At 45.4% G+C, this 26,679-nt stretch overlaps 1 protein-coding gene and 1 long non-coding RNA gene across 2 annotated transcripts in view; both read right to left on the bottom strand.

Moving 5' to 3' along the window:
* MAML3 (mastermind like transcriptional coactivator 3) overlaps positions 1-11,521 on the bottom strand; it is a 197,070-nt gene extending 185,549 nt beyond the window's left edge. The window contains exon 1 of the mRNA XM_085222102.1: positions 10,313-11,521. Within this exon, the coding sequence (XP_085078228.1) occupies positions 10,313-10,675 (363 nt within the window). The 5' untranslated portion in view covers positions 10,676-11,521. The remainder of the gene's footprint in view (positions 1-10,312) is intronic.
* A 1,128-nt stretch (positions 11,522-12,649) lies between these two features.
* The window catches only part of LOC146544405 (uncharacterized), a 50,526-nt gene continuing 36,496 nt past the window's right edge, over positions 12,650-26,679 (bottom strand). The window contains exon 4 of the long non-coding RNA XR_014882824.1: positions 12,650-21,295. This is a non-coding gene — a long non-coding RNA (uncharacterized LOC146544405). The remainder of the gene's footprint in view (positions 21,296-26,679) is intronic.

Here is a 26,679-nt window from a genome sequence, read left to right on the forward strand (position 1 = left end):
AAGTAGGTCTGACGAAGCATGGTATTAATTTTCAAGCACACCTGTTGAACAGTATGCATCTAACTTAACCAGCCCAAGCACCTGAGGTACAAACCGCCCACTCCACACACTATAGCACTGACCGGACAGTTCAGCCAATAAAAGAGGATATTATTATATTTGCACCTTACTGCATTGCTAAACACATCGATCATTCTGAAAACCCTTGCTGTTCAGTAGAAGAGACTGGCCTGAGGGAGAAAAGCTCATTCCCTCCCTTCCAAAACTACGAGACACTAGCACCCAGATATCTCTTAGAGCTATTGATTTAAATAAGGCCAGTTGTGCACTGCTCAGCATTTTTCTCTAGATCCATCAGAAAGCAGGAATACAGGCAGCCACTAAACCATTGAGAACTACCTAAAACACTTTCCACTCATCCCACTGGCCTGAGAAACTTGCATTGCCTTCTGCCTCCCACCACAACCAAGTCTGTAAACTGCTTTACAATAGCAGTGAAAGGATATATTGAAAAGGATGAGAGGGAAGTACTGAAATATAGCTTGCTTTAGAAAAACAACACATCGTTTAAACAACTTGAGAAGTGTGCCTACGGTTTGGACAGAAAGGACTTAAAACACACCCACCTGTTTGTTTACTAACGTGTGAGAGGTCATTTGGACAACAGCTTTCCTGTGAACTGCCGCAGTCTGTAGGCAGCCTGAACAACACATGCACCAGGTAGCTACAGAAACAAGCCTGCTGCCTGCAGGTTTACATTTGCTCAACAACTCTGTCAAACAAATTCATTATGTGTGCCACTGGAAAGCTTTTAGAATTCCTCAGATCAGAGCAAAACAAAACAAAACAACCCCACGTCATCATCTAATTTAACAACCATTCAGAAATTACACAGCACAACGCGTTGTGAGGCCTTCAGGGACGCGAGGCCCGTTTCTTTGGGTCTCTGCACTCCCAGTGCAGCTGGAGGGGCAGAAGTGTGCCACAGAGCCCAGCAGTGCCCCCCACCAGGCTCCAGGGAGGCAGGCTGCAGTCAGCACAGATGAAACCTTCCACGTACCTTAGCAAGGAACAGCTAAGCACATGGGAAGTGCACCACTTTCCACAGGTAATGAAGCACTTAATGTCTCCCCTCCTCTCCATTCCCACTGCTGCTAGAGAGACCACAAATGGCAGATCATGATGTGAGATTCAAATGTATCCGAGATTCTCACCGCAACAGTTTCAAGAATTTCCAAAAAATACCCAGAATACAGTGTGCTTTTGCTGAATGTTATCCTCAGATTAAGCAAATAAACCACTTGAGGCAATTTCCCCCCAAGTTTCCAACTAAGAAAAGCTGGCTTTCAAAATATGATACTAGCGACTGAGAAGAGAATTCATACCTTGGATACAAACACATTTGACTTTCTCATCTGCACTCATGATACCAATCCATCTCCACTAGGACAACTGCACTTGACATTCTACATTTTTAAGCAGAAACAAGCAGCTTTGCTTAAAAAGACAAACAACAAAACAACAACGGTGTAATCTGCAACCAATTAAATCAAAGGTAAAAGCAAGCAGATCCTACCTAACGTGAATTATTGCAAAAATCCTGACATTATGTACCTGAATATAAATAGCATATGAATCCTGTCTAGTAAAAAACATATATTTGATATCACACTGCTACAGTTGCAATAAAACTGATTACAGTTGTATAAAACTGCAAGCATTTAGTTTCCTCCCTTCACAACAGGAAAGATGTATTCAATCTTAAAACATGTAAGAACAGTGCTTAAAAAAAAAAAAAAAAGCACCTCTAAAATAAGATGACATATTTCATACCACTTTGTTTATGCTAGTTTTCTAGCATATGAAAATCATTGTTTTTCACTTATTGGCCTCAAGTTCTCTTCCTGCCTTTATAAACATCTAAGTTTGCAAATGAAGAGCTCAGAAAAGCTCCTCTACCTTAAAAAAAATAATAATAATTACAAGCAATCTAAAAATGGGAGGGTGGGGGGGAATCCAAAGCTGTTATTGGAGGTGACCAGCATGTCTCACTCCTGCCTTTACCTTTGTGAGAAAGCTAGCGAGCCCTATTCTTAACACAGCTTTATGGTGTACGTTCATTATGTGTACACTACCCACAACACACGTCACAGATCTGGGAGGTAAATAATTTTGAAACCAGAAACAAGCATCTTCTCAAGTAACCACTACTGTCACTTGACATTTGGAACATGCTGCATCAGAAATACCGTTATCCCCTGTGCTGCTGTTTACCTGTTGTGATTCTATTGAGTTAATTTAGAAAAAATAGCATCTCTGAGAAAGGAGGAAAAGAAATGCAATGCAAAAAACAACTAAACAAAAACATCCCACTTAATCACCCAGCCGTAACTTACTGTAAAACCAAATCGTCTATTCTAATCACAAAGTTACAGTTTCATGAAAAATCCCTTCAGAGAATTACAACTTACCCCACCTTTACCAGTTCTCCCATTACAAAAACATAGAAATTGTCCTCAGTTGACTGCTTTCAGCTGGGGGTGACCAGAGGTAAGGCAGAGCATCGGGGCATCGCTTATCGGCAGCAAACAGCTAAACTGCCCCAGCTGCCTCACCTGGCTCACCCTTAGGCTGACACATATGAAAAGACCAGAGAGAGGTTAACTAGCCAGATGTTCCAGACATTGCCAGGTTTGCAGCACCTACTTAATAAAATTCTCATAGTATAAGCAGCGTGCCATGCAAATACAGCTAGTCCATTTGGATAAACTACTTCAAAGATGGCTAAACCTATCCGTTCTTACCACTGGATTAAAGCGACAGGAAAATATATAATAAAAAAGAAGGGAGGGACAAATTTGTCATTCCCTAGGAACCACTTTCTCATGACAGCACATATTTTGACACAAAATGAAAGAACGAAACAGTCTGTTCCATGTATTCAAACATCCATAACAACTGTAAAGACGGTGCGTGCCAACTTCCTGGAGCCCCTCTTTGGCTGTGACAGGACTGCCAGACACTTCACCATAGCCATGGGTGAGTTGAAGGGAGGGCTGAATTCAGTTTTGTTTTTGCTATTCTGCATTCACTAATCTCCATTATCACTATCCGCTGCCGGCAACAAAACTGTTACCAACATAGGCAGTGGTGAAAATATAAAGGTAGAAAGCTTTTAACAATGAAACAAAGGAGAAAAAACGTTTTCTTTTTCTGTTTTGCATTAGGTAGAAAGTATATTCAAAGCATTAGAGAAACCCAGACAGCTTCTCTGGACAAAAAAACATTAAGCCAAATTCTTTAAGATGAATTTTCAGAACTGCAGCAATCCAGACTTGAAACAATCTTCCAGCCTACAAACTCGTTAGCACAAATTATTTATGTCATCATAGTAGGAAAACAGATAGGATCTACAGATTACTTGGAACCATTACTTAGTATGCAGCCATGTACTATAAGCCGCAATGCTTCAGCCAACCAGGAGCCCAAACAACGCGGCTGTCATCCACCCACAGAAGTCTACCACCAAAAGTAGGAGTCCACCCAAGTCTTCAAAGATCCATTACCTGCTTCAGTGAGAACCAGAACTATGTGCAATGAAGAGACGCTGCTTTCCAAAAGCGTTGTTAAAAATCGGTTATTTAATGCTTGTAACAGTTTTCACTTATGCGCTGGAATGCAACCCAGAGAAATCAGAACAGCCACCAGCCTCGGAGACAAAAATGAGCAACAGTGAAAATCACAGCCGAAATGTAACAATCCTTTCAGCAGCCCAAAGACGACGACTGCCAACTAAGATATATTTTAAAGTCATTTTCTCAAATATTAGAGCATCTGTAACCACAAAACTCTGCATAAACAGAAGTGGCAGGAAATGCTGCAATTTCTCTCTTGGCTAAGTGCTGCTCTATCCTCCTTATTATAAGGAAATGTAAATGATTAAAAAACTCCAATACCTTCCATAACTCTCCCAATCTCTCATCTGCCACAACCAACTCCCTTCCTCCCTTAGATTAAACACAATGAAGAAGTGCCAAAATATCATTGTGGATTAGATAAGAGCCAAAGGAAAGAGAAAGAAAGCTGAAAATATAGAAAATGGATGCATAACAGGGGTTTTTCTTATCTGATTAGTACATCCCCTTCTGCCATCAGAACCGATCACTGGTCACCCTCCACCCTTATGAATCCTTGCAGCACAAATCCTTTCACTTTGTCTTGTTAAGCACAGTCTAAAAGCTGCCACATATGTACGTGTGCTGGTTTATAGAAACACGCATGTACGGTCATACTGACTGCTTGTCGTGATAACGTGCAGGGGAAGAATAAGGCTGGGGGCCAACTCTGCTCCTTACCCATGTGCACAACATCCAATGGCCTTCTGAGCAGAGATGAGATTTTCTGAAGTGGCATTAAAACAATGCAGGAAACCTGCACCGAAGAGGCAGAACCCAAGAGCCCCCAGCTCTGACCAGTTAAAAAGCAACTCACAGAATCATAGAATGGCCTGGGTTGAAAAGGACCACAATGATCATCCAGTTTCAACCCCCTGCTATGTGCAGGGTCCCCAGCGACCAGACCAGGCTGCCCTGAGCCACATCCAGCCACATCCTAGCAGCTTTGGTTCACTCCTCCAAGCTGCAATTGCTGAGAAGCAAGGACCTTGCAGAACTGTATACAGCCCTATTTGAAAACCTCGTAGAAAGTGGCCATGATAAAAAATACAGGAAGGAAAATAGGAGAGCTGTTGGTCTTTCTGTTTATTAGCTTAGTTATTCCAAAAGTCATGAATTCAAACCTCTTTTCCATTCCCTGCGTGCTGTGATTGTGCAGAACTGACAACAAGCAAAAAGCAACAGATCTTCTTCTCTACCAACAGTACTTCAGCATTACCCTTCACAGTCAGAGAAACCTACAGAAAATGCAAGGAGATTACAGGCAGACACACTTCTCTCTTCTCACAGGTCAGCTAAGTTTAAAGTATTCATATCTCCTTACAATTACACTGTACATGGTGGCAAGCAAAATCAATCTGAAAGTGGGAAGTCTTGAAAGAGAGCTGCTCAGCCCCTTCCTGTAGGCAAAAAAATATTCAGCAGCTGCTATCTTATTAACCACCACAAGTTTAAAAACACATTTATTTCTAACCCCAGTAAAACTGGGTTGCAAATATTCCAAAAGCAAACAGGAGCAGACTGCAAACACTGCGCACCTGAAGTACGTGAGGGGGAAACAAAAGGGTAATCAAAATTATACAATTTTATGACTCACCATCTTAGACAAACTAGGAAAATAAATATTTCAAACTGTTAAGGCTCCCAAATTCCCACTGAACGTGCAAGAGTGTTGCTTATCTGAACAGCTCGCGAGATCTCAGGCTGGAAAACTGACTACAGGTTCCCAGCTCCAGCCTGAGACTGAACCCCGCGTTTCAATTCACCAGACTGAACACTTGAAGGATTTCTGTCAGCAGTTCCTGGCTGTCAGACCTGTCCTTAAACCCCTGCTAATCCAAGCACATCTCTCACATGAATTATACATATTGGAGTAATATGCAACCAAATGGCACATACGTGAGAGTGGTTACGTAAAAATGAACTCTGACTCCTTTGCTGCTTCTCACAGTGCTCTCTCATCCCTCGTCTGTGTTCAGGGACAGGATCACTCGCCCCTTCCCAGGGGTTACTGAGCCCTGACAAAAACGGTGTGCAAGCAGGTAGGCACGTTTTAACTAACATCCCACGTGTTTGTCCTGGGATAAGGGCAAAGTTTCACAGCAGGATTAAGGTGTTGTAAGACTGTGCAGCCCATGGGAGGGACAGTCAAACAAACCGTGGACCTGATCCAGCTGAAAGCCATCCCAGAATGAAAGGAAAAAAAATAAATTCCATCCTCCCTAGCTGCTTGGTGAACCCACTGACCGAGAAGCTCCATGTGCAAAGGGGGGCAGCCAGAAAACACGGCCGCTCACCCCAGATGAGACCTCCTTGGTGGCTGCAGTTCCCACTTATGCCAGCTCAAGCTACTTATGAAACGTTGAGCTTCAAGTCAAGTGTGCACAAACTTAGGTTAGCCTAAATGCAATCAACTGCGTGTGTTAATGTTTTTGGCTCTGCTAGCAGAAGAGTTTTGGACGAGTTCCAGCCAAAGTCTTTCCTCCTGAACTCCGCCAGGCCTCAGACTTCAGGGCAGGATTTCGCACCCTGCTGTTTGGCCAAGCTGAAGGTAGATCTCACTATGAGTGCTTACAGTGTCAAAACACAACTTTCCCTGCACCAAATATGGCTCATTCAGACCCAACCTGCTATCTCTTAAAGAGACACGGTTTCATTCAAAGCACATAAAGGTCACCAGAGGCTGGCAGGGCTTGCAATGAAAAGTCTCTCTATTCCTTTCCATTTGCTAAGCTGAAACCTATTGTGCTGATGAGCTGCAAAAGGAGGTCAGCACAGAAACTCCGTATCCTAAAGGACAAGAATCACACGGGAGCATCAAGCATGAGTTGCTATGGAAAGGAGAACTGAAATGGGAGAGGCTGTGGAAAGACACAGAGATCCACCCTTAGAGGAAGAGCAAAATAAAAAGGGTTACAGAATGACTCCTTCCATGAGGCATATGAGAGGAGGAGTGTTGTTGGCCTGGGATTTAACTCTGGTGTCATCCCAGTTCTGTGTTCACCACCAACCTTACCCCCATGCAAACAAGCTCAGGCACTGGTCACTAACTGCAGAGATGCTTAATTCCACTTCATCATCAGGCATGAGTAAGGGCCACAGCATTATCTCTTGTGGAAAATAAGAAGCATCCAAAAAATATCTTTCTTTTCACCTTTTTGCAATGATAGAGAAACAGACCTTTCCTGTAGAGTAACTGATGAACCTCTGAGCACGTGTACAGAAGCAATGCTACGTGAGGAGCACGAGAACTGTGCGCAGATGCATGAACACACACACAGGTACCCAACAAATACAGCACATGTGAGCTGTAAGAAACTGCCTACAAGACCAATGGCATCACTTTGACGCTCAGTCTCATCACTACGACCCACGAAGAAGTTGCACATTTCACTGGGGATACTCTCTCCAACAGAAAGGAAGCAACAAAAAGGGTTCCCGGGGTGGAACATCTGCCAACAAGGAGCAGATACAGCCAGATTGCTGAAATTCCAAGCACGTCATTCTGTTCCTATACCGACCAAGCTGAAGGCACTGCTCTGCCCATCCCCCTTCTCACAGGTAGGAGGGATGTGACCATTCACTTCCATGAGGCGGTGCATTAGCCCAGGGTGGGTAAAAGAGCACTGATGGAAAACACTGCATTTGCCAGCTGTGTTTTCTCCAGCTTTAAACCAACTCCGAACTGGCATACTGTGCCCTGGCAGGGGAACAGAAAAGATGATCTAATAGGTCAGTTAACTTCCATCACTAATTTCTGTGATTTAAATAACGTTTTACGGTATTTAAAAATCATTTTTCTTTCAGGGTTATACACGGTCAATCCGACACAGCGGCTATCAAGCCCAACATGATACTAAATAAGAAAAGTGTTGAAGAGCCTTTAAAAAAAGAAAAAGTAGCTCCAGCCCCTTTAAACATTGTGGCAGAGCTCAGATGCAAATACACGCGCATCAGAAGGTCAGTGTGGTAATTACCAAAGCAGTGCTTCATTGGACAAAAATAAATGACAAGACTGCACAGAAGAGCAGAGCCGGGGATAGGATGTAGGTAGTTTAGTTTGGCAGTATATATCTTACATACACTACTGTATACTAAACATGTATTGTTTATATCGTATACATACACACACACATAGCCTCTGGACCACATTCACGCAATACTACAGATGCAGAGCCAGAAGACTCTCGCACTTAAGAGCTGCAAATGCAAAGACAGATTAACTCACAAGCACTGAAATAATGCGTTGATGTTTCCTGGAACCAGCAGAGTTTTGGATGGCCTGCAAATGTTCCCAATGCTTCCTTCACAACCTCGCTGGTATGACAGTCTAATAATCCAACCCAAAAACACAGAGAACTACTCTGGCTTTTGCCAGGTTGGACTGGAAAGAAAAAAGAAGTTCTCCCAGCTATATATAAACAACTTGGATTTTGGGGCACATCCCAGTCAATGCCTGCAAGGGCGCAAACAAGTTCTGAGCCACACTGCTCTCCTCAAGTGGGATAGGCTAAACCAGCTAGCAGTTCAGATCTTTCAAAATTCAGCCAGCAAAAACTTGATCAGCAGCTCACAGGACACAGCCAAGCCCGTGCTCCTACGTCCCCTCCCAAAAAAGGCTGCCACTGAGAACCACTTGCAGGTTCACATGGGGTCCTAAACAGTTCTGCTATGAAAGATGAAAGAGCAGCGGCACAGCTGTCAAGGGATGTGGCAGAGTCACCATCCCTGCAGGTATTCAAGAACCATGTGGACGTGGCATTGAGGGACGTGATGAGCAGGCAGCATTGGTGGTGATGGTTGATGACCTGAGTGATCTTTCCCAACCTTAACGATTCTATGATTCAATCAGGTACCTATAATTCAATAGGTAGCTCTGTGAACCTAGGGAGCGAGCACTGCCCTGTGGTTCCCCAGCCCTCCCAATGAAAGTGAATGCACACAGCAACCCTCCCTGCATGAGCAAGAAGGGAGAAAAGGCCAACTCACAGTCTGGTGTTAGGTCAAGGCAAAGAAAAATAAGGAACGCAAAACTGGTTTGGTAAATAAGAATCCCAATGCATTTACATTGCGAAACTTCTTTGCAAACTTCTGACAGCCAGACACAAGGAACTCTCTGCTTTGGTTTTCTTCTTGCTTTTGGTTTATTGTACTATTAAAAAACATGAAGGTTTCAAATTAAATATCTTCCTGTTGCTTTGAAAGGAGCAACTTCTCAGGCTTTAAGTATAAATTTCACGTGCCAGTCAATGTTCCCTAGTGCTCTCACATGAGACAGAAGTCATAATTAACATTCTATAAGTGAAACAGAGCAGATTACACTTTTACATTTTTCTACAACGCACATCCTTATAAACAGAGGGGTCGCTGGAAACGGGTCTGGTTTGCTCAAGGGTTAGAATCGCTCCTCTCGAACACGAAAGGTCCGCGCACATCCCGTACCTACACACGGCACACCGCCGCCGTTCAATTACCGGATCTCTGCCAACTATCTCTGCTACGCGGGGCTGCTCTCAGCTCCTCGACTTTCCTTCCCCACGCGAAGCAAACGAAAACGGACAGCGCACCCGCGCCGTTCCGTCGCTCCCCACAACTTTAGCAGCCCGCCCGCCCAGACACAAGGAGAAGGACCAACCCTCGAGTTGCCCAACCGTACCCCGGCAGCGCTGCGGGGCCGGGGCCGAGGAGGGCACGGCCCGGAGCCGGCAGAACGCTCGCAGCCCCGCGGTTAGTCGGAACGGCCGTGCCCCCACGGCAGCGGCAGGAGAGCGGCGAGATGTCAGCGGGAGGCTTCTCCGCTTCCTGCACGGACTCCCCCCCGCCCCCGCTTTGTGTGGTCGCCGCTGCGCCCTGCCCCTACGCGGCCGGGCCGGGCCGAGCCCCCGGGGAGAGGCCGGGAGGCGGCCGAGGGGCGGGAGGCGGCGGGGGCAGCGCGGAGCTTTTGTCTGCCGCCGGCGGAGCCACCCCCGCCCCCCGCGCGTCGGAACGGGCAGACAAAGCGGGGCCGCAGGGAGGGACGGGGGGAAGGAAGGTGCCGCCGCCGCCGGGGCGCCGGGAGCAGGGCTCGGCTCGGGATGGAGGGACGTGCGGCGCTCGGAAGCCGCGCCGCCGCCTCCCTTTTTCTCCTCCTCTTTCTCCTCCTCCTCGTCCTCCTCCTCCCGCCGCCCATTGTGCGCCCGGCAGACGGCGAGCGGCCGCCCGCCCCCGGGCAGCGCGGTGCGGGGACGCGTCGGGACACACACGGCAGAAGGAACGCGCGGCCACCGCTCCCCGTACGGCCGCGGCCGGCAGCCCCGCTCCCCCCGCGCCGCCTCTTATTATTCATTATCGGCGCAGGCTGGGAGTGGGAAACTCCGCTTCCTACTCGCAGCCGCGCTCCGACCGGCTCAGCCTCCGCCCCCTGCCCCCCCCTCCGCTCCTCGCCGAGCTCCTTAAAACCCGAGGAAACTTTAGGCAGCGCCCGAGCGCCGGCTACCGCTCGCCCCGAGAGCCCCCGGCCCGCAGGCGGGCAGCCTCGCACCGTCCCCAAGCACGGCTCCGGCCCCCGGCGACGCGGTCCCACTCCCAACCCCCCCGCCGGAGGAGCCGGGGAAAAAGTTTGTCCTCCCGCCGCGCCGCGCCCCCCGAGCGGCCCTTACCATGATCAGCGTGTGGTTGCGCTGCTCGGCCGCGGCGGGCTCGGCGTCCTGCGGCTGCTTGCTCGGCGGCGGCTGCTTGCCGCCCGCGCCCGTCTTCTTGGCCCGCTGCTCCAGCGTCCTCTGGTAGAGGCTCACGGTGTCCCTGCGCTCCAGCTCCAGCTGCTCCGCCTGCGCCTGCTGGTAGCGGCTCTCGCAGCTGACATGGTGCCGGCGGCAGCCCTCGATGCGCTGCCGCAGCCGCTCCACCACCGTGCTGTGCTTGGGGACGCCGCCGCCGGCCCCGGCCCCGGCGAGTCCTCCGCCGAGGCCGGCGTTGATGCAGACGCTGCTGCCGTTGGCGGCCGGGGCCGCAAAATCCCCCATGCCCGGCCCCGCGCGCGCCGCTCCGGAGGAACTCGGCGCGCTGCCCCCCGCGGGGTCCCGCTCACAGCCCCGCGGGGCGGGGGGGACACCGGCATGTAGCGGGGAAGCGGCGATCCCCGGCGAGCGCTGCTCCTCGCCCCCAGCCAATCCCCCTCGAGGAGCTCCAAAACATGAAGGAGAAGAGCGGGGCGCGGCGGGGGGGTGGGAGGGGGTGCGGCGAGCGGGGAAGGTGCCGGGGGTGACCGCCGGGAAGCGGCGCAACAACTGAGCGGCGGCGGCGGCCAACTCCGGGGCTCAGCGCGGCTCTTCGCCTCCCGCGGCTCCTCCGCGATCCGTGGTGCCCAGAGCGACTCCGCGGGGCCGCCGGAGGTCGCTCCCAGAGCCCGCGCTCCCCATGGGTGAGGGGAACACGCGCCCCTCCGCACGCACACACACGCGCACGCGGGGACGGCACACGCACACGCGGGGACTCCGCACGCGCCCACGCTCGCACGCGCCGTGCACACGCCGCACACTCACTCGCGCGCCCCGGCACCCAGGGGCGGGCACGGCCGCTCGCTCATTGTACGTTCCTCCTAGAGAAAAGTTTGGGCTCTCGTGCCGCGCCGCGCTCGCAAAGTACTCGCGCTGCCGGGCTGCATGGCAACGGGAACCCAGCGGCACGCCTCGGCCCGCGGCCGGCCCGCACATGCACGAGCCGGGGCCGCGCCGGGGAGAGCGGAGCCGCCGAGCCCGTGCGGAGCGCCGCGCTCACACAGCCGGGCGCCGCGCTCCGCCGCCGCCGCCGCCACAATGATCGAGGGCCCTCCTCCTCCTCCTCCTTCTCCTCCTCCTCTTCTCCTCCTCCTCCCCTCCGTGCCAGCGGAGTGATACAGGGCGGCAGCGCTCGGCGCGGCTCCCCGGGCCGGGAGGCAGACCCGGGGACAAGGTGCAAAACCCGGCGCGGACGCCGCCCAGCAGGAGCGGACGCGGCCGGGCCCCCCGGCGCCGCGCGGCTCGGCACGGCCGCCACCTGCCGCCCCGCTCGGCCCCCCTCCCCGCAGTGCCCGGAGCGGCGGCCCCGAACCCGCGTTGCGAGAGGCCCCGCGGGGGGGCACGCCGCGTTTCCCTCCGGCGTAAACCGCTGCATAACGAACGGCGAGAAGCGAGCGACTCGAGCCCGCCGAACTTCTGCGTTCGATGCGGCGGGGAGCGCTGCCGGGCCGCCCGCAACCGGACGGCTGCGGCTGGAGCGCTCGGCACACGCACCGCTCTCGCGTTCGAAGTGTCAGCCGGTGTTTGCCAACTCCTTGTTGAACAGAGACACGTGAAGCCGAGCCCCGTCTCTCGGGGACGCCCCTCTTCTGGAACGCGCCGCTGGAAACAGGGAGAAGTGGGAACTCAGGCATCGGGCGTGGGAGCTGACCTACGCCGTCCCCGTTTGTGCCACGGCACGGGGCACGGCTGCCGAGCTCCCGACAGCGGCAAAAAGCCGCCTTTGTCTCCTCGGCAGCCTCAAAGTTGGCTTTTATCGCGTTCCTATTGCGACAGCTCCCGGCCACGAGCAGACTAAATCCTTACCAGCGGGCAAATGACACCGATCGGCAATGAGCGCCTCGCGAGGCCGGCGGGGGCACGCGGGCTCGTCCCCCTTCTCCCCCCCGAACTCTCCCGGCAGCGGCCGAGGAGCGGAGCTCAGCCCCGCCGCTCCGGAGCTCCCCGCAGTGCCCCCTGCAGCCCGCCGTGCGCCGAGCACCGGCACCCCGCGGAGCGGCGGGGACCCACGGGGATCTCCGGGTCCCGCTCCTGGCTCGGCGCCGTGCTGCCATCCGTGAGCCTTCGGTGCTCGACGCACAGGGCGGAACGAGCGGAGCCGCGAAGTTTTGCGGTAGCCGGAGCTCGGTGCTGGAAGGTGAATGGCAATTGTAAAATAGCGCAATAGCCGGGAGGTTTCACCGTTTGGCTTTGGGTCGCTTTTATTTAAGGATGCTAACGCTGAGGCTCCTGAAATACTACCGCCGAAATCTGCTGTTTGGGGAACTATATGCATTCCCAAGGGCCGAGGGATATACGGTGCGCTCGCTGATGCCTGCCAGTATCGGTTGGCAGGGCACTAATTGAGGGTTACAGGAGATGATTGCCTGGTAAAGGATCTATTCAGTCAGTTACGATTCTGAAAAATTACAAAGCATGGGCCTGATCTTGAAAAGAGACGCAATATGAATATACAGCATACGTTCTCAAGATGATTATCATGACAGAGATCTGTCTAATTAGGAAGAATCTATTTTAATGCTAAGAAATGAAAGAGCCCAGCTGGGAGAGGAATTGAGAGGAAGATGCAGCAACATGACTGCTAAGCTGACAGCAAATGCAGCCTAAGCATGTTCCAATGACAGCTTCTAAAAAAAAACCATCTCAGCATTTAATCAATAGCGGCTTCGGAACAAGTAAAGCCCCACAGATAACCCAGCTAGTCATATCAATGGGAGGAGCTCCGTAAATAACATAGAAAATACGTATTTGCAGAGCAACATACTGAAACCACTTCCCTTTTGTCAGCTGAGTTACGTTCTATCCAGTAGATGGGCAACGTTAAAAGTACCCTGAGGATAAAGCTGATCCCTGCTGTGCCAGAAATGCCGGTGCTCTCACACGGGTTGCAGACTGCTGCTTTGGGGCAGCAAGTTTCAAACCACCATGGGCAGTAGAGTGACTTTCAGAGCGGCTGCCTGGGTAGAAACCTTGCTGAGTGCTCCTACCATGATTAAACGGTTCCTGTGTAAGTCAGTGGGTGCCATGGTGACACTGGTATCTGCTGCAAGGCCAGCCTAGCATCAACAGCTCGGCGTGCCCACTGAGTACTGTAACTTTGGAAGCCAGATAACAGACGCCTTTCGGGTATGGGTGAAGCTTTCTTATACCACAAAAAGCACTTCAAAAATTTCTGCTAAAGTTTCTCCAGGATACAGCGAGAAAATACACTTACTATGATAAGCTATGTAAGTGCTCATTGCCTAATACAACTGTAGGCCAAAGAGAATAATAATGTCATCTCCAGAGTAGTTAAAAGAAAAGCCATATAATTGAGGGTTGATTAAAAACAAAACCCCAAAACCTCCACGAATGCATCAATGAAATCCAAGTGCAGCATGGCAGCATGGCTAACATTCTCAGGACAGCTGGAGTGGCCACGAGCTGCGGCTGTCAGAGAGCTGGAGCTGCAGGAATCCTTCCAGCAATGAGCAGGAGCAAGAGAAGTTACTCTAAATAGTTAAAGAAAAGTCATCGAGGTTGAAAAGGAACAGGAGAGCAAAACAATGAGGGGGGAAGGGGAAGAAACAGGGAAAATCAGAAAGCTAGTAAAAATTGCAGAAGTCGGGGCTCTAAGGCAGACTGCAGGAAGTGATGGCTGTGGAAATACAAAAAACCTGAAACACTCTCAGAACTACGTGCCTGCCAGTAGTTCTATGCAATTTGAGTGGCAGAACATGGAGCATCCAAGTCAGAATTTGTGCCAAGTCTTTCCAGTTGTGAACAACACTGAACGCTCCACTACAGCGAGGTATTAGAGCGGGTCTGTCACGTGGACTGAGATACACATGCCTAAGCACTCCACTAAGTCAAGGCTCAAAAACCACGGGGAAAGGATGCAAAATGCAGGCTCATGCTGTCCTGTTATGATTACAGATAGGTCACAAGAATGTAAAACCAGAGCATTGTACGTGGCCCCACCAACCAAGGAAAAAATGCCCATCACAGCAAAGCTTCTGCGTGTGCTTTAGAAGTAAAGAAATCTGAACGAGGTTCCAGACTGTAAACGTCTCTAAATCCACAAAGTTAATCAATGCTAACAGGCCTTCCCAAAGCTTCGAGAAAGCAGAGCTTAGCCCTGGCATGGTACTGGCTCAGCAGACAACTTCACACAAAATGCAGGAAAGAAATTTTCTCTTAACGTTCTAGTCCAAGTTCAAAAACTACTTTCTATTTGTACTGAGGGTAACATTCATAAGAATATAAACTGTAGGTCTGTGCTTGAAACCTGTGAACAGAAATACAAGTGCTGAGTTCTGTTCATTCTTTGGGTAGCACAAAGACTTTCATTCATCATTAGCAACAAAGCTAAACAGATGTACACCAAGTTTTAAGGGATAATTCATCCTTTCTGTACCCATTTCTCCCCAAAGCACCTGGGCAACTACCCTACATGCAATCCATGCAGAAATTGAAACAGCTGTGGCAGAATTTACACGGAGTAGCGTTGTTAGAGGAATGTTACTGAAGCACATCCTAGGTTAGGAAGCAAAACTAAGGTAAGTAATCCAGGTAGGCCACAGTGTACCTTTCCTTTGTTATGAGCATCTGAGAGGTAACAGCTGTAGATACCAATGGAAGGAGTGAGTTGACAGTGTGAAGGGGGGAAAGGATCCCAGGTCAGTAACTGGGATGGAAAGCGGGAAATCAGGGAGAGAGAGAAGAAAGGACACAAGGAAAGTTCCCAAAGAGATGCTGGGGGGGTTCCTCATGGCTTACACCAGAAATATACATGAAGGAACTCAAACTTAGTTAGCCATTCTTATACTGAAGGCTGCCCATTTCCATTTAGCTTGAATTAGCAAGGCAACAAACAGAAAATCTTTCATCAATAAAAACAAATCCCAGCTTTATTGATGAGGAAGTAGCTGGGGGATTTTTTTTTTTCTTCCAGGCATTTGCTGTTAACTATCAGCCATTTATAAGAATTTCAGAGTGAACACTGGAATCTTCTGAGACAGAAAGAGAGACTGAACCTAAGGAGCACTATTCTTCATCCTTTTCCATGTGGGAGACTGATGATGGTTCCACAGTCCTTGGCATAACCAATCAAGTATCGTGTTAAAACATAAAGGTTTTTACACAGTCTTAATTCTCAGAGAAACAAAACAAAAGGTCATTTTTCACAGTGTTTTGGGGTTTTTTTTGCAAGATTGACGTAAGTTCAGTCTTCAAGCAAGAGACACGCTCTGTATTCCCTCTCATCCCAAAGTGCCAACTACTATTGCCATTGTCTTTCTGAGACTGCTATAGTTGACAATCTAATAACACACATGTATTTAGCATACATAAAGACTTGTATTAAAAGCATGTCACTGAGGTTAAAGTTTGCAGTCAACGAGCTTAAAACCACCAAAATCAAAGCACTTGTGCAATCTTTATTTGGCTTCCTTGTGTAATCCACTGCACGATGAAGTCTTCAAATACACCCTCACAAACTATTTTTCCACAGGATGTTTGCTTCATTCTGTACACAGAATTGTCAGTGCTCACCAGTGAACAGCTATTTAATACATTTTTTCCTTCTTGTTTTGCATATGACCTCGCATCTATTTACTAATTCAAACCCCTGTTCCTAGACATTCATTTCCCTGGAATGACCACCACTATGGCTCCTGAGTGCTTCACATACCAATAAACTATTTTTCACAGTTTATGGCAAGTGGGAGGATAGTGCTCTCATTCATGTTAGAAACTGGAAACTGAAACAAAGAAACCAAGCTTAAATCTTCTGCTAAAATGCCTAATTTGAGCCGATTTTTTTTCAAGTTGTATTTTAGACAATTTAAGGTACACCACATATCATGAGATCAGCCCACATCAATTCAGCAGGATTTGCAGGACCCTAGCATTTCTGTTAATCAAAAGCCCCTTTTCAAGTCCGGTACCTAGAAAATGAGGGACAGAAGTAGTGATCATGGGCAAGAAGAAGAGCTTAAGTGAAATGAATAATATCACTTAAGACAGTTTAGACATTTAATCTCAAGCACACATAGTTCAGTAAATTTATTGGCAAAACCAGCAATTAGATGCTACAGCAAACAACAAAGAAGAAGAAAAAAAAATAAAATACTACATGCTGGTTTTCAGTCATCTTAAAAAAACAAAAACAAAACAAAACAAAAACAAAAACAAACAAAAAAAACCTGTCGTCCTACTCTTTCTGAAGACACCCCTTTCAACTAGCCCTATCTGAAGTAGAGTCAAAGCATGTTGTGTTCAGAAAGCACGCTTTCTGATTCCCCGAGGCCAAAAAAATGCTAAAGAGATAAGACATTAAAATAACCTGAAAATCCCTAAAAGGATCCTATTTGTGCTTGGTCGTATTAAGCAAGGTACAATAAACTGCTAGCTCCACTGAAAACCAACCCTGCTTCCAGGCTATTTCCAGAGTCACTAAAGTCACTAGACAACATTCATCAGAAGTCTAGGACGCCTCTCATCTTAGCTCAGACTTGCAGTTAACTAATGGTTTACAGCAAACAACAGCTGATTAGATTCCAGTTAGACAGGAAAAAAAAAATCTTTCTCATAGTATGAATAGTGAGACTTTAAATAGATTGCTTATGGAGACTGTTGAGTCTCCATCACTGAAAGCTGTAGGAACAGGATAGACAAATTTGTCTGTGAAGACACGAACGTAATTGATTTTGCTAACCATGGAACAGGGGATGGATTAGTTGACTCCTTAAGGCCTCTTCCAGCCCTAACTTGCTGTAACATTATGATTACTTAGAGAGCTTGAAAGTTACAAATGTATTTAAGCAGTACAAACTTCAGTGTTGGATCAGACCATGGGTCCATCTATCACAGAACTCTGAGAGGAAAAGCAAGGACAGCCACCCAACCTCCAACCATTTTCAGGTTAGGTTATGTGATTATCTAGTTAGTACACTCCACAGCATCTCTTCCAAGGATTTGTTCTGAATAGAACTCTTACTAGCTTCTTTTTGTACACATCATTCTTGTAGTAGGAGTGAAGGTGAAAAGCCAAACCCATTCCTCTGTTCTGTAGACCTCTCAGTTCTGCAGATACCTTCTTACATTTCCCCAGTCATATCTTTCCAGAGTTTTGACTATTCCATGTATGGAGTTCCTTGTATGTTATATGGAAGTCACAGTATGTGACTAATCATCACCTCAAGAATATTTATTAGTTCTAGCATGCCTTTTCAAGATAGAACTGCATGCAGTATTCAAGCATGCAAACCTTGATTTTTACAGTGACAAATGGACTTCAACAGCAACACAACAATCCTTTCCATTTTGTTCTCTCTTTGCTTAGTAATAAATCCTAAGCTAGAACTTTTTTCTTCTTTATCTACTAAGCCAGTATTTTCATGAAACTGTCTACTGTAACCAAAAGATCTTGTTCCTGAAGACCTTTAGGCCAACTTAGAAATGACCCAAGAAGTGAAGATAGGATTCATCTTCCCTGGATGTACTACTCTACCTACCTTTATCTACACTGAGGTGCACCCATCATTTTATTGTACAGTCAGTCTTACAACATCTTGCAGTCTGCCCTCGTCCTTACAAGGCTGCATTACCTCCTATCATCAGCAAAGCTTTGCCACCCCACTAATAACTTCCCTCCTTCAGGTCATTGATAAGACAAGGGGTAATGGTTTTAAACTGGAAGGTTGTAAGTCACAGAGTAGGTTTAAGTTAGATGTAAGGAAGAAATTCTTCACAGGATAGTGAAGCACTGAAATAGGTTGCCCACAGAAGCTGTGGATGCCCCATCCATGCAAGTGGCCAAGGCCAGGTTGGATGAGGCTTTGGAAAATTTGGTCTAGTGGGAGCTATTCCTGACCACGGCATGGGGGATGGAACTAGATGGTGTTTAAGGTCCCTTCCAACCTAAAATTGTATGATTCTATGATTTATCATGGTACAGGTTCCAACAAAGACACCACACGGAATTTCACTATTGATCTTCTTATGTAAAAAATGAATGTGCACTTAAATCCAGTGATGGTCTATGTAGAGTTCAAGTCTTTCAAATCACGTTTCAAGGCCTTCCTTCTTATGCCAGCAACAGTCTTAAGTTGCTTGGTTTTCCTGAAACACTTTGATAAGTTCTGTCAAAAGTCTTTTGGAAATCCAAGTTGGCTGCATCATTTAGATGGTTTTCATCTACATGTCGATGACTTCTTCAAACAAGTCCAAGTTCTTTGTTAACTCTCACTAATTAGATCATATTTATTCAGGTAGATATTAATTTGATTGCTTGTTACAATATCTACTTGTTCACCCAGAACAGATGTCTAATTTTATTTTGCTGGATGCCCCTGGAGCCTTTCTTCATGATTGACATCCCATTTGACACCTTCTGATTTTCACACAGAGAGGAACAACGAAGTGACAGGTTACGTGCTGCCATTAGATATTTCATCCCTGAGTTCTCCTAGAACTCTTGATAAATTCTTCAAATCCTAGAGAGTCATCTCTTTTGTATCATTACTTTTTTCAGATACAATTCGCGAATAATACTCTGTGGAGTTCCCTGAATGCCTGAAAAGGGCCCTGGTGGGAGAATTTCCCCAATTTATTCCACTGAGAACAAGGATACAAAGAGTTCAGGTTCTTTCCAGTGACTTTGTCCTCCCTGAGGGTTCATTTTAAACCCTTTTTATATGCAGACTCACTGACAATGTTTTTCCTTCCAGATGTGTGGGAAGAAGGATATTGAACTGCTCTGCCTAACCATATCTTTACACCTGTCAGTGTTTATGATCCTTTAACTTTTCAACATTTAGGTATGTTTTCATGTTTTAGAATGACTCTTCTTTCTGAAAGCCTCTCATTGCTGATCAGCCATGATCACTTCAGTTTACTCTCAGGAATGTCCAATAAATGATGCACACAAGCACTGTGCTTCCTGCTTGGCATTCCGTAGTCTTCATGACCACTGTACAGATGTCTTGGATGTCACTCTTTGTTTCTTCTTGGTAAGTTTTGTCATATTGAAATGAATACAACAGTGGTGGATATTTTGGCCTCTACAGCTCTTCAAAAATACTGAACCCAAGACAGTTGCAGCCATTCCTGAAGAGAAGCCTTAAAGTTCAGCATATATATATATACATACCTACATGTGTATGTATTCATTATATGTAACAGTGCAAATTGAAATATATGACAAGTAGCTGGTAAAGTAGGAAGCAACTACAAAAGAACTTCTGGTTCTTCCTTGATCTTGTTTCAGAGTTTGCCAGAAACGTACACTGAAGATAACTAGTATTTCATTGCTTGCAGCTCTCAAACCCCTCTAAGCATTATTACTGTTGAGGAAATACAAGCCATGGAACAATGAAGTAACAAAGAAAGTATAGTTCCTATGATTCCTCATTTCACTCTGCTACCTCTACAGTCATCTTCACCTTCCAGGTGAACTAGTAACTTTGCAGACTATTGAAAGCATTGCTTACAAATCATGCTATTATAATTACAGTTGATTTTATGATAGTAGATGTGCTCAAGTGGGGTGTTTACATCCTCATTTTCTGTCCATATTTTATCTATACATAACAAATACTTGTGTTGTAGCAATGTAACAGCACAATTTTCATGCAATAGATATTTTAAGGTAAATTTTAAGCTGCTTCAGCCTGGTTTACATTTGTTATCTCAGCAAGGTACTCTGATCAAGTAAGGTAATGCAGACACAAAACCTGGTATTGCCATGATATATGGAGTAAATAGCCTACAGAATCTAGCACTTCTGACCAAGAATACCAAAGCACTCTCTTTGCATAAATACACAGTCTAGTAAAAACACCTCTAAATAGAAAAAGATAACAGCATTTTTAACTATTCCATGGCATAACATGGAAAAATATCATGTGCGCAGATTTTTATTTTTTGACCTCTTCTTTGTTTTATGAGACGTACAGTCATTCCCTTCCCACTTCACCTATGTATACTTGCTGACTCACATTTCTTCTATCAATTTGTTACCTATACACAACTTAGGAAAAGAAAAAGAATTTTACTGTTGTATGACTTGTTCACAAGGAAGATAACCTGTTAGTATGGTCACTTTGCATAGCGATCTACACTGTCCTTGAGTCTCCACTATTTTTTCACAGTAACTGGCATATTTCTTCTAGCTCAGCACACTGATGGATCACTATTTAAGGGTAGAGTTACTTGTCTCACTAACCAAACAATTTATATTTTCAAGACATGCAAATGATAGCATGTAGGAAGGTAGCATTCTTTCATTACAGTTTTTTTATTTTAATTTACATATGCAGAGTCTGTATCACTTTGTGACTAAATAAACAGTCGAGTAGAATGTATACAGCTATACTTGGTTATTCTTTCATGGTCCTTTAGCATCATTTTATAGCAGTGACACTGAGAACCCAAAACCCAGATATACACTTTCCCCATTATTCTGTATTGTGACTGTCATCTCTCCCACACTGCCTGGTAGAGTAACTTAATTAGAATTTCATCTCCGAGACGCTGTGACAATAGAAGTTTCATACTTAACCAATAGTTAAAATTCCCTTACAGTCATTGCTAATTTACTGACTCTTTGCTCTGCTGAATCAGCACCTCTGAAAGCAATGTCTCCCCTTAATCACTGAGAGAAAGCAGTGCCTCTGCAAGGGCAGATCCAGCGGAGAACAGGATTACGGTAGACTGACAGCGGCTCTGTATCACCTCCTATGCAATAGTTTAAAAATTAGCTAAAATCACTAACCTCTCACAAGGTTCAATTCTCTGTTTAGCCACGCATGACAATGAGTTCAGCGATCTTGCTTCAGCCTCCACAGAATCACTCATGTCATTTGCCCTGACTGGCAGATTTTGCTGCGGAGAAAGAATAAATACGAATTAAAAAATTAAAGCGAGTTTTTGTCAAGTCGAATTATCAAACATCAGTAAATCTGTCAGAATCACAGAAAGCAAATTCAGATTTGAAAGTTTGAATCTTTGTGCAAATCCCACATGGGCAGAATCCAGAGTGGATCAGAAGGCAGAATCTGATTTGAGCACAGTGTAAATGAGCACTCAGTGACTCTGTACTATGAATGAGATGGCTGCACACCAATGGACCTCTACTTCTAGAACTCTACTTCTCAGAATGCATGGTGTCTCCCCACCCACAGGAGGTGCTGCCAGTACTGCTTATGTGGGTACAGCAGGCTGCTTTCCATCTCAAGCATGCTCTGCATGTGAGGAAGGGTGAAGCTGCAGCCCTGCTTTACCTGTTGCCATGAATTCTGCTGTGCTGCACAGGATCAAAAAGCTAACAGCCTGTTTCTGAACACTAAGGAAGGTCATGCTTCCCTCTTTTCCATGAAGAAATGCCTCCTAGACTGTAAGGAAAATACCAATAAAAATCTATTCATGCACACGTAATGGAAAAAAACAGAAAAGAAGAAGTATAAAGTGAGAGAAAAGAAAGAATGACAACACTTTGAACACTTCGTCAAAATTCTCACTTGTTTTGGGAGACTGCTCTCAGATGCAAGGTTGAGCCTCCAGTATGAAATCTATTATCATTCAATTCCCTTTTTCCTTTGGCAAACACTAACCTTTGCATAGTTAGAGCTATTTGAAAGCAACCATACAATGATGCACCGTCATTTCAAAGTGTGAACAGAACTGAAAAGAAACAGTATCTTTGCTCTTGTGACTCAAATGAAGACACAAGCCTGATGAAGATGCTTCTTGTATTGTGCACACTTCCAAGAAAACATGCCCATGTACTTGTGCATAACACCTACAAAGGGATGTAGATCCTAACTGGAGCCCTGTGCATGTAACATGTACTATAAAAACTTGCTTATACCTGTCACCGACTGCTCTTTCTAAACTAAAGAGCATAGGAGTAGAAAAAGAGAAACATGGAAAGTTGATTAGTTTAACATAAACATTAACTTTAACCCTTTCTGTAAGATTGAATTGTTTTGCTTTAAAAAAAAGCACGTGCACAGCAGATATTAACAAAGATGAAGCCTGAAACACCCGCCACATCCGCAGCTCTTCAGGTTATATTTAGCCCTCCACAGCTACGTTAGGAACCCTGCAAACAAAACTCTACCCAAGGCTCCCATCTTTGTGATTTCAGCAAGGAAACCACTTCTGTTCTCAACAAATCAGTGGCAAAACCTTGCCTGAAATCCTGCCAGGCTCACAGCGTATAGCAACTTGTTGCATACTAAATGTAACACGCAGCAAGTCCCTGCCTTGTGTAATGGCACTCTACATTTAAATTTCAGACACAGATACTCTGCACTGTGATTTGTATTCAGTTGTGGAAGAAAAATTTATTATTCTTTTCCCTTCTCTTGGGTATGTCACCCACATCCCAGGCTATGAATCTAGGCTGGTGTTGGTGTGCATTTTCCTCTCTGGTTCTTGGACAACGGTGTGCGCTTTTGAGCAAAATAGTGCCTCTGCTACCAGGGACAAAATGCCCTGCCATACCCCTGTGCTATGACATAAAAACTGCCTTTCGGCTCACTTCCATTTTCCTCAGTACTACATCTAGAACTCTCATTTAATGACAAAACAATAAACAAAGCGAAATAATGACAGCAAATCCTAACTTCATCCTTTGGCTAAATCTGCCAGGCACATCAAACCTGATCCGCTACGGGCTTATTTTAAAACTGGGTGGCTGAAAGGTGCCTCAGGATTTATTTAAGGAAAACAGATTGTCTCTGAGGCTGATGCCAAATAACTCATCGCCCGAGTTATCACTCTTCAATCAAAAAGTAGATGAAGAAATTACATAAGTCATTTAGACAGCCATCACCGTGGAGTTACGCTGGGCTCTCATGTCAGTGATGAAACAGCCAGCTTCTCTGACAGCGGTGAGTTATTCCCCTTATCGCCAGCAGAGCTGCCAAAAGAATCATCGGGGCTACAGGCACGGAAAAGATGAGGCCTCTCGACACTGAAGTGATAAAAACACAGTGTTTTATTATTTTATTTTTGTCGTTATAATTTAAGTTTAAACAAATTACAATATTAAACATAGTTAGACAACAATGTGCTCACTATAAATTCAGACTTCAATTTCTTTTCCAGGATTCTGTCCCAATCGCCATCTGCCCCAATCTCTCTCATAACTGAGCCCATATCTTCTAGCCCTGACAAAGCCGGTACAAAATATTGGGTGTTTTATTATTACAAGTTATACTTTGGTCACTTAGGAGGTAGATTTTCTTTTCCTCTCCAGTAATAGTAATGACTTAGTACAGGAAATTGGTCCATTTTTGTTGCGCTTTAACATCTCTCAAAAGAAGTCAGATGTGATAAGAGAGTACAACTCTTTGGAAATATATATCTACCAAGATTGATTGTCTTTAAAATATCCTAAATAAAGCAAGAATATTCTAATTCTCTTGTTTAGTTTTAAATTCTTCTTTTAGAAACCTAGCAAGGTCTTATAGAAAGCAAGGTTTATTGGCCTGACTTCAATTTGAGCAGAATCTCAGTTAATAACGCTGCACACATAAACCCCCTTCTGACAGTCCATAATATTGAACCGAAGACAGGATTGCTAAAGAACTTTGTTATTTTTTCTCCCTAATAAACCAGCATTACAGACTTTCAGCAGGTGTCTTTAATAGACACTGTTATTAAAAAAGTATTGCATGGAATAAATTCAGACCATTTCTCCAGCTTTACTTCTCCTCCCATTAAGAGGATTTCTCCTGCATCTTCAGCTATTTATGCCTAAACAAAAACTCATCCTCAGACATTATAAACTGCTGTCAGCATCTATACTTATTCCTTACACTTAAAAATCTGCCATTGCTTCCAGTTACAGTAAAATTCTCTTTCTTTTCCTCTTTTTTTTTTTCCTTTTACAGTTTTAAAAGCTGTAGGAGTGCGTTATGGTATGAAATGTTCTGTTCATGAGAAGTTTTTTTGTTTTGTTTTGTTTTTTAAAGCGTGGAATCTCACTTTTCTATTTTCAGTTTCAGGTATTTTTCTGTGCTTTAAGAACTCAGTGACTTCAATAACTCAAGAATGGAAATTTTGTGTTAATTTCTTTCAACATACCAGCTAAGAAATATGTACTATTGGCATTATTACTGTTCGGGAAATGTTATTAGAAGTAATTTCTTGGTGAAAAATCACACCAAACAGGTGACATCTCTGGGTCAAATGGTCAATAACACCATATGCCCAAGCCAAGTACTCAAAGTCACCTTGCTTACATATGCACATCCCATAAAATAGTGCTTGCTTCTCTAATGTGAAGATACAGTTGTTAGGATTTTTTTCTTTGCTTGTTTTACAATCTCCAACAATCAGGTTATTTATTCAGTTAAGTACAGATTAATGACCTACAGATTTCCTCTCTTTGCCTGCCATCTGCAAGGGGACCTTGCCTGTACATAAACTAGGAGATGTTTGAGTACTTTTGGGCTCCTAGGTCTTGACTGCATCTTTACTCCATGCTGAGGTCAGCCTTTTACTTCCACGGGCTTCTGTCCACAGAAACCTAATGCGTGGTCAGATGGAAGGGCAGCATGTTCTTGGACTGGTTAGGAGACAAGATGTAGGACAACCTTAAGAAGTCTCTAGGGATGTGACAGGCTTTGGAGCGAGGCTCTTCTGGAGTAATTCTACTGAAAGCTCCGAAGTTACTTTGTGTTTATACGCAGTTATAAGATATATATTTTAAACAAGTAGACTTTTGTCCATCAGCAGTACATATTCCCAAATATTGTCCATCAGGATATACTCATTCCTAAATACTTATTCTAGGAGTGAAAAAAAGTGGGAAAAGACATCACAGTATCTAGGCACTGCTGGGGCTCAATCTACCTCCTGATTGCAGACCCCTTAAACTCAGCTCAATTCATAACTCCCACTTGCCTCAGCAAGGGTCCTTAAATGCATTAAAAGCAGGAAGGCATGCAACAACTGTCAGCTAGAAATACCATCATACATAGTTTTATGTGTTTGCTTGATGGTGGAATACTTAAAGATGCTCATACAGTACAGGATCCTTAAGAGATGGATTGTTGTGCAAATCTTTAAAGAAATGTTCACAATACCTTTAGCATCATAACTTCTTATAGCTGTTGAAAAAGAACAGTTTAAGGCAGTCATGAGGGTCTGTAGGATGAAACTGGAGTAGAAGAGTCTTTTTTCATAGGTACAGGTACTTCCCCACAAGCAACTCCTTAGCTTTGTAGCTGAACAGTCACCAGCTCAAGGTAATAACTGCACAGCAGTCCTTGTTTTTAGTCAAGCTACCAGAACTTCAGGCTGCAGAAAAAAACAACCTTTTTACGGTAATCATTACTTAGGTTAAAATTTCAAACTCTTCAAAAACTAGCAAGAAACCTTAAAGAATCTGAATGCCATTTTCTTCAACCTCGTAATTGGGCTTGGGAAACCATCCATGAAAATTGATAATAAACTATGGAAAAAACAGAAGATGCCCCATACCCTTTTGATCAGATGAATGCATAAAAATATCTCGACAGCAAGCTGGGGCTGCTCTTACCTTCACCAGTTACAGCTAGTCTCGGTATTATCGGGACCACCAAAGCACCCAATCCTCTCATCTATCTTGTCTCTACTAGGCATCTTACACTGTGATGTGTTGGGAGAAATATATACAAGTAAATCTTTATAGATTCTTTTCCATTGGCATTTTCTACTGCCTTGTTGAATTATCTGATCTTTCTGCAACAGCCAAACAACATAAACACAGAAAACCGGTACGGAAAAATCCACACCACTTACTGCACAAAATAGCAGCAAAGAACGTATGAATACATTCCTGGGAGCCGCTCACTGCTGCAGCTCTGCCCTGCCTTGTTACCTCCATATAGCTGCCTCACCACATACAACACCCTCCCTAAGTATGAGGTATGAAGAACAGCAGAAATTCGTTGCAGAAATCGAGAACTGCTGATGTGATGATGCAGCACCTGAAATAATCAGATACTTCATGAAGTAAGAGCTTTCAGATGGGTGGCCCCAAGAAATGTCTACATCTGGGAAACAGAAAGAAAAAAAAAAAAAAAAAGATGACTGGTCTGAGTTCAGATGCAGCCTCAAATATGATCTGGCACAGCAGATAGTCTTGCCCACCTTGACATTTTTTCCTTTTTTATTCACTTCGGCTGCTTCATCTGCTAAAGACATAAATCACGGCTGCCTGCAGGGGCAAAGTTTAGAAGGATGCAACCACAGGCCAGGGAGCTGATGACTGA

Source organism: Meleagris gallopavo, chromosome 4 (genome assembly GCF_905368555.1).
Source record: "Meleagris gallopavo chromosome 4, MGAL_WU_HG_1.1, whole genome shotgun sequence".
NCBI lineage: Eukaryota > Metazoa > Chordata > Aves > Galliformes > Phasianidae > Meleagris > Meleagris gallopavo.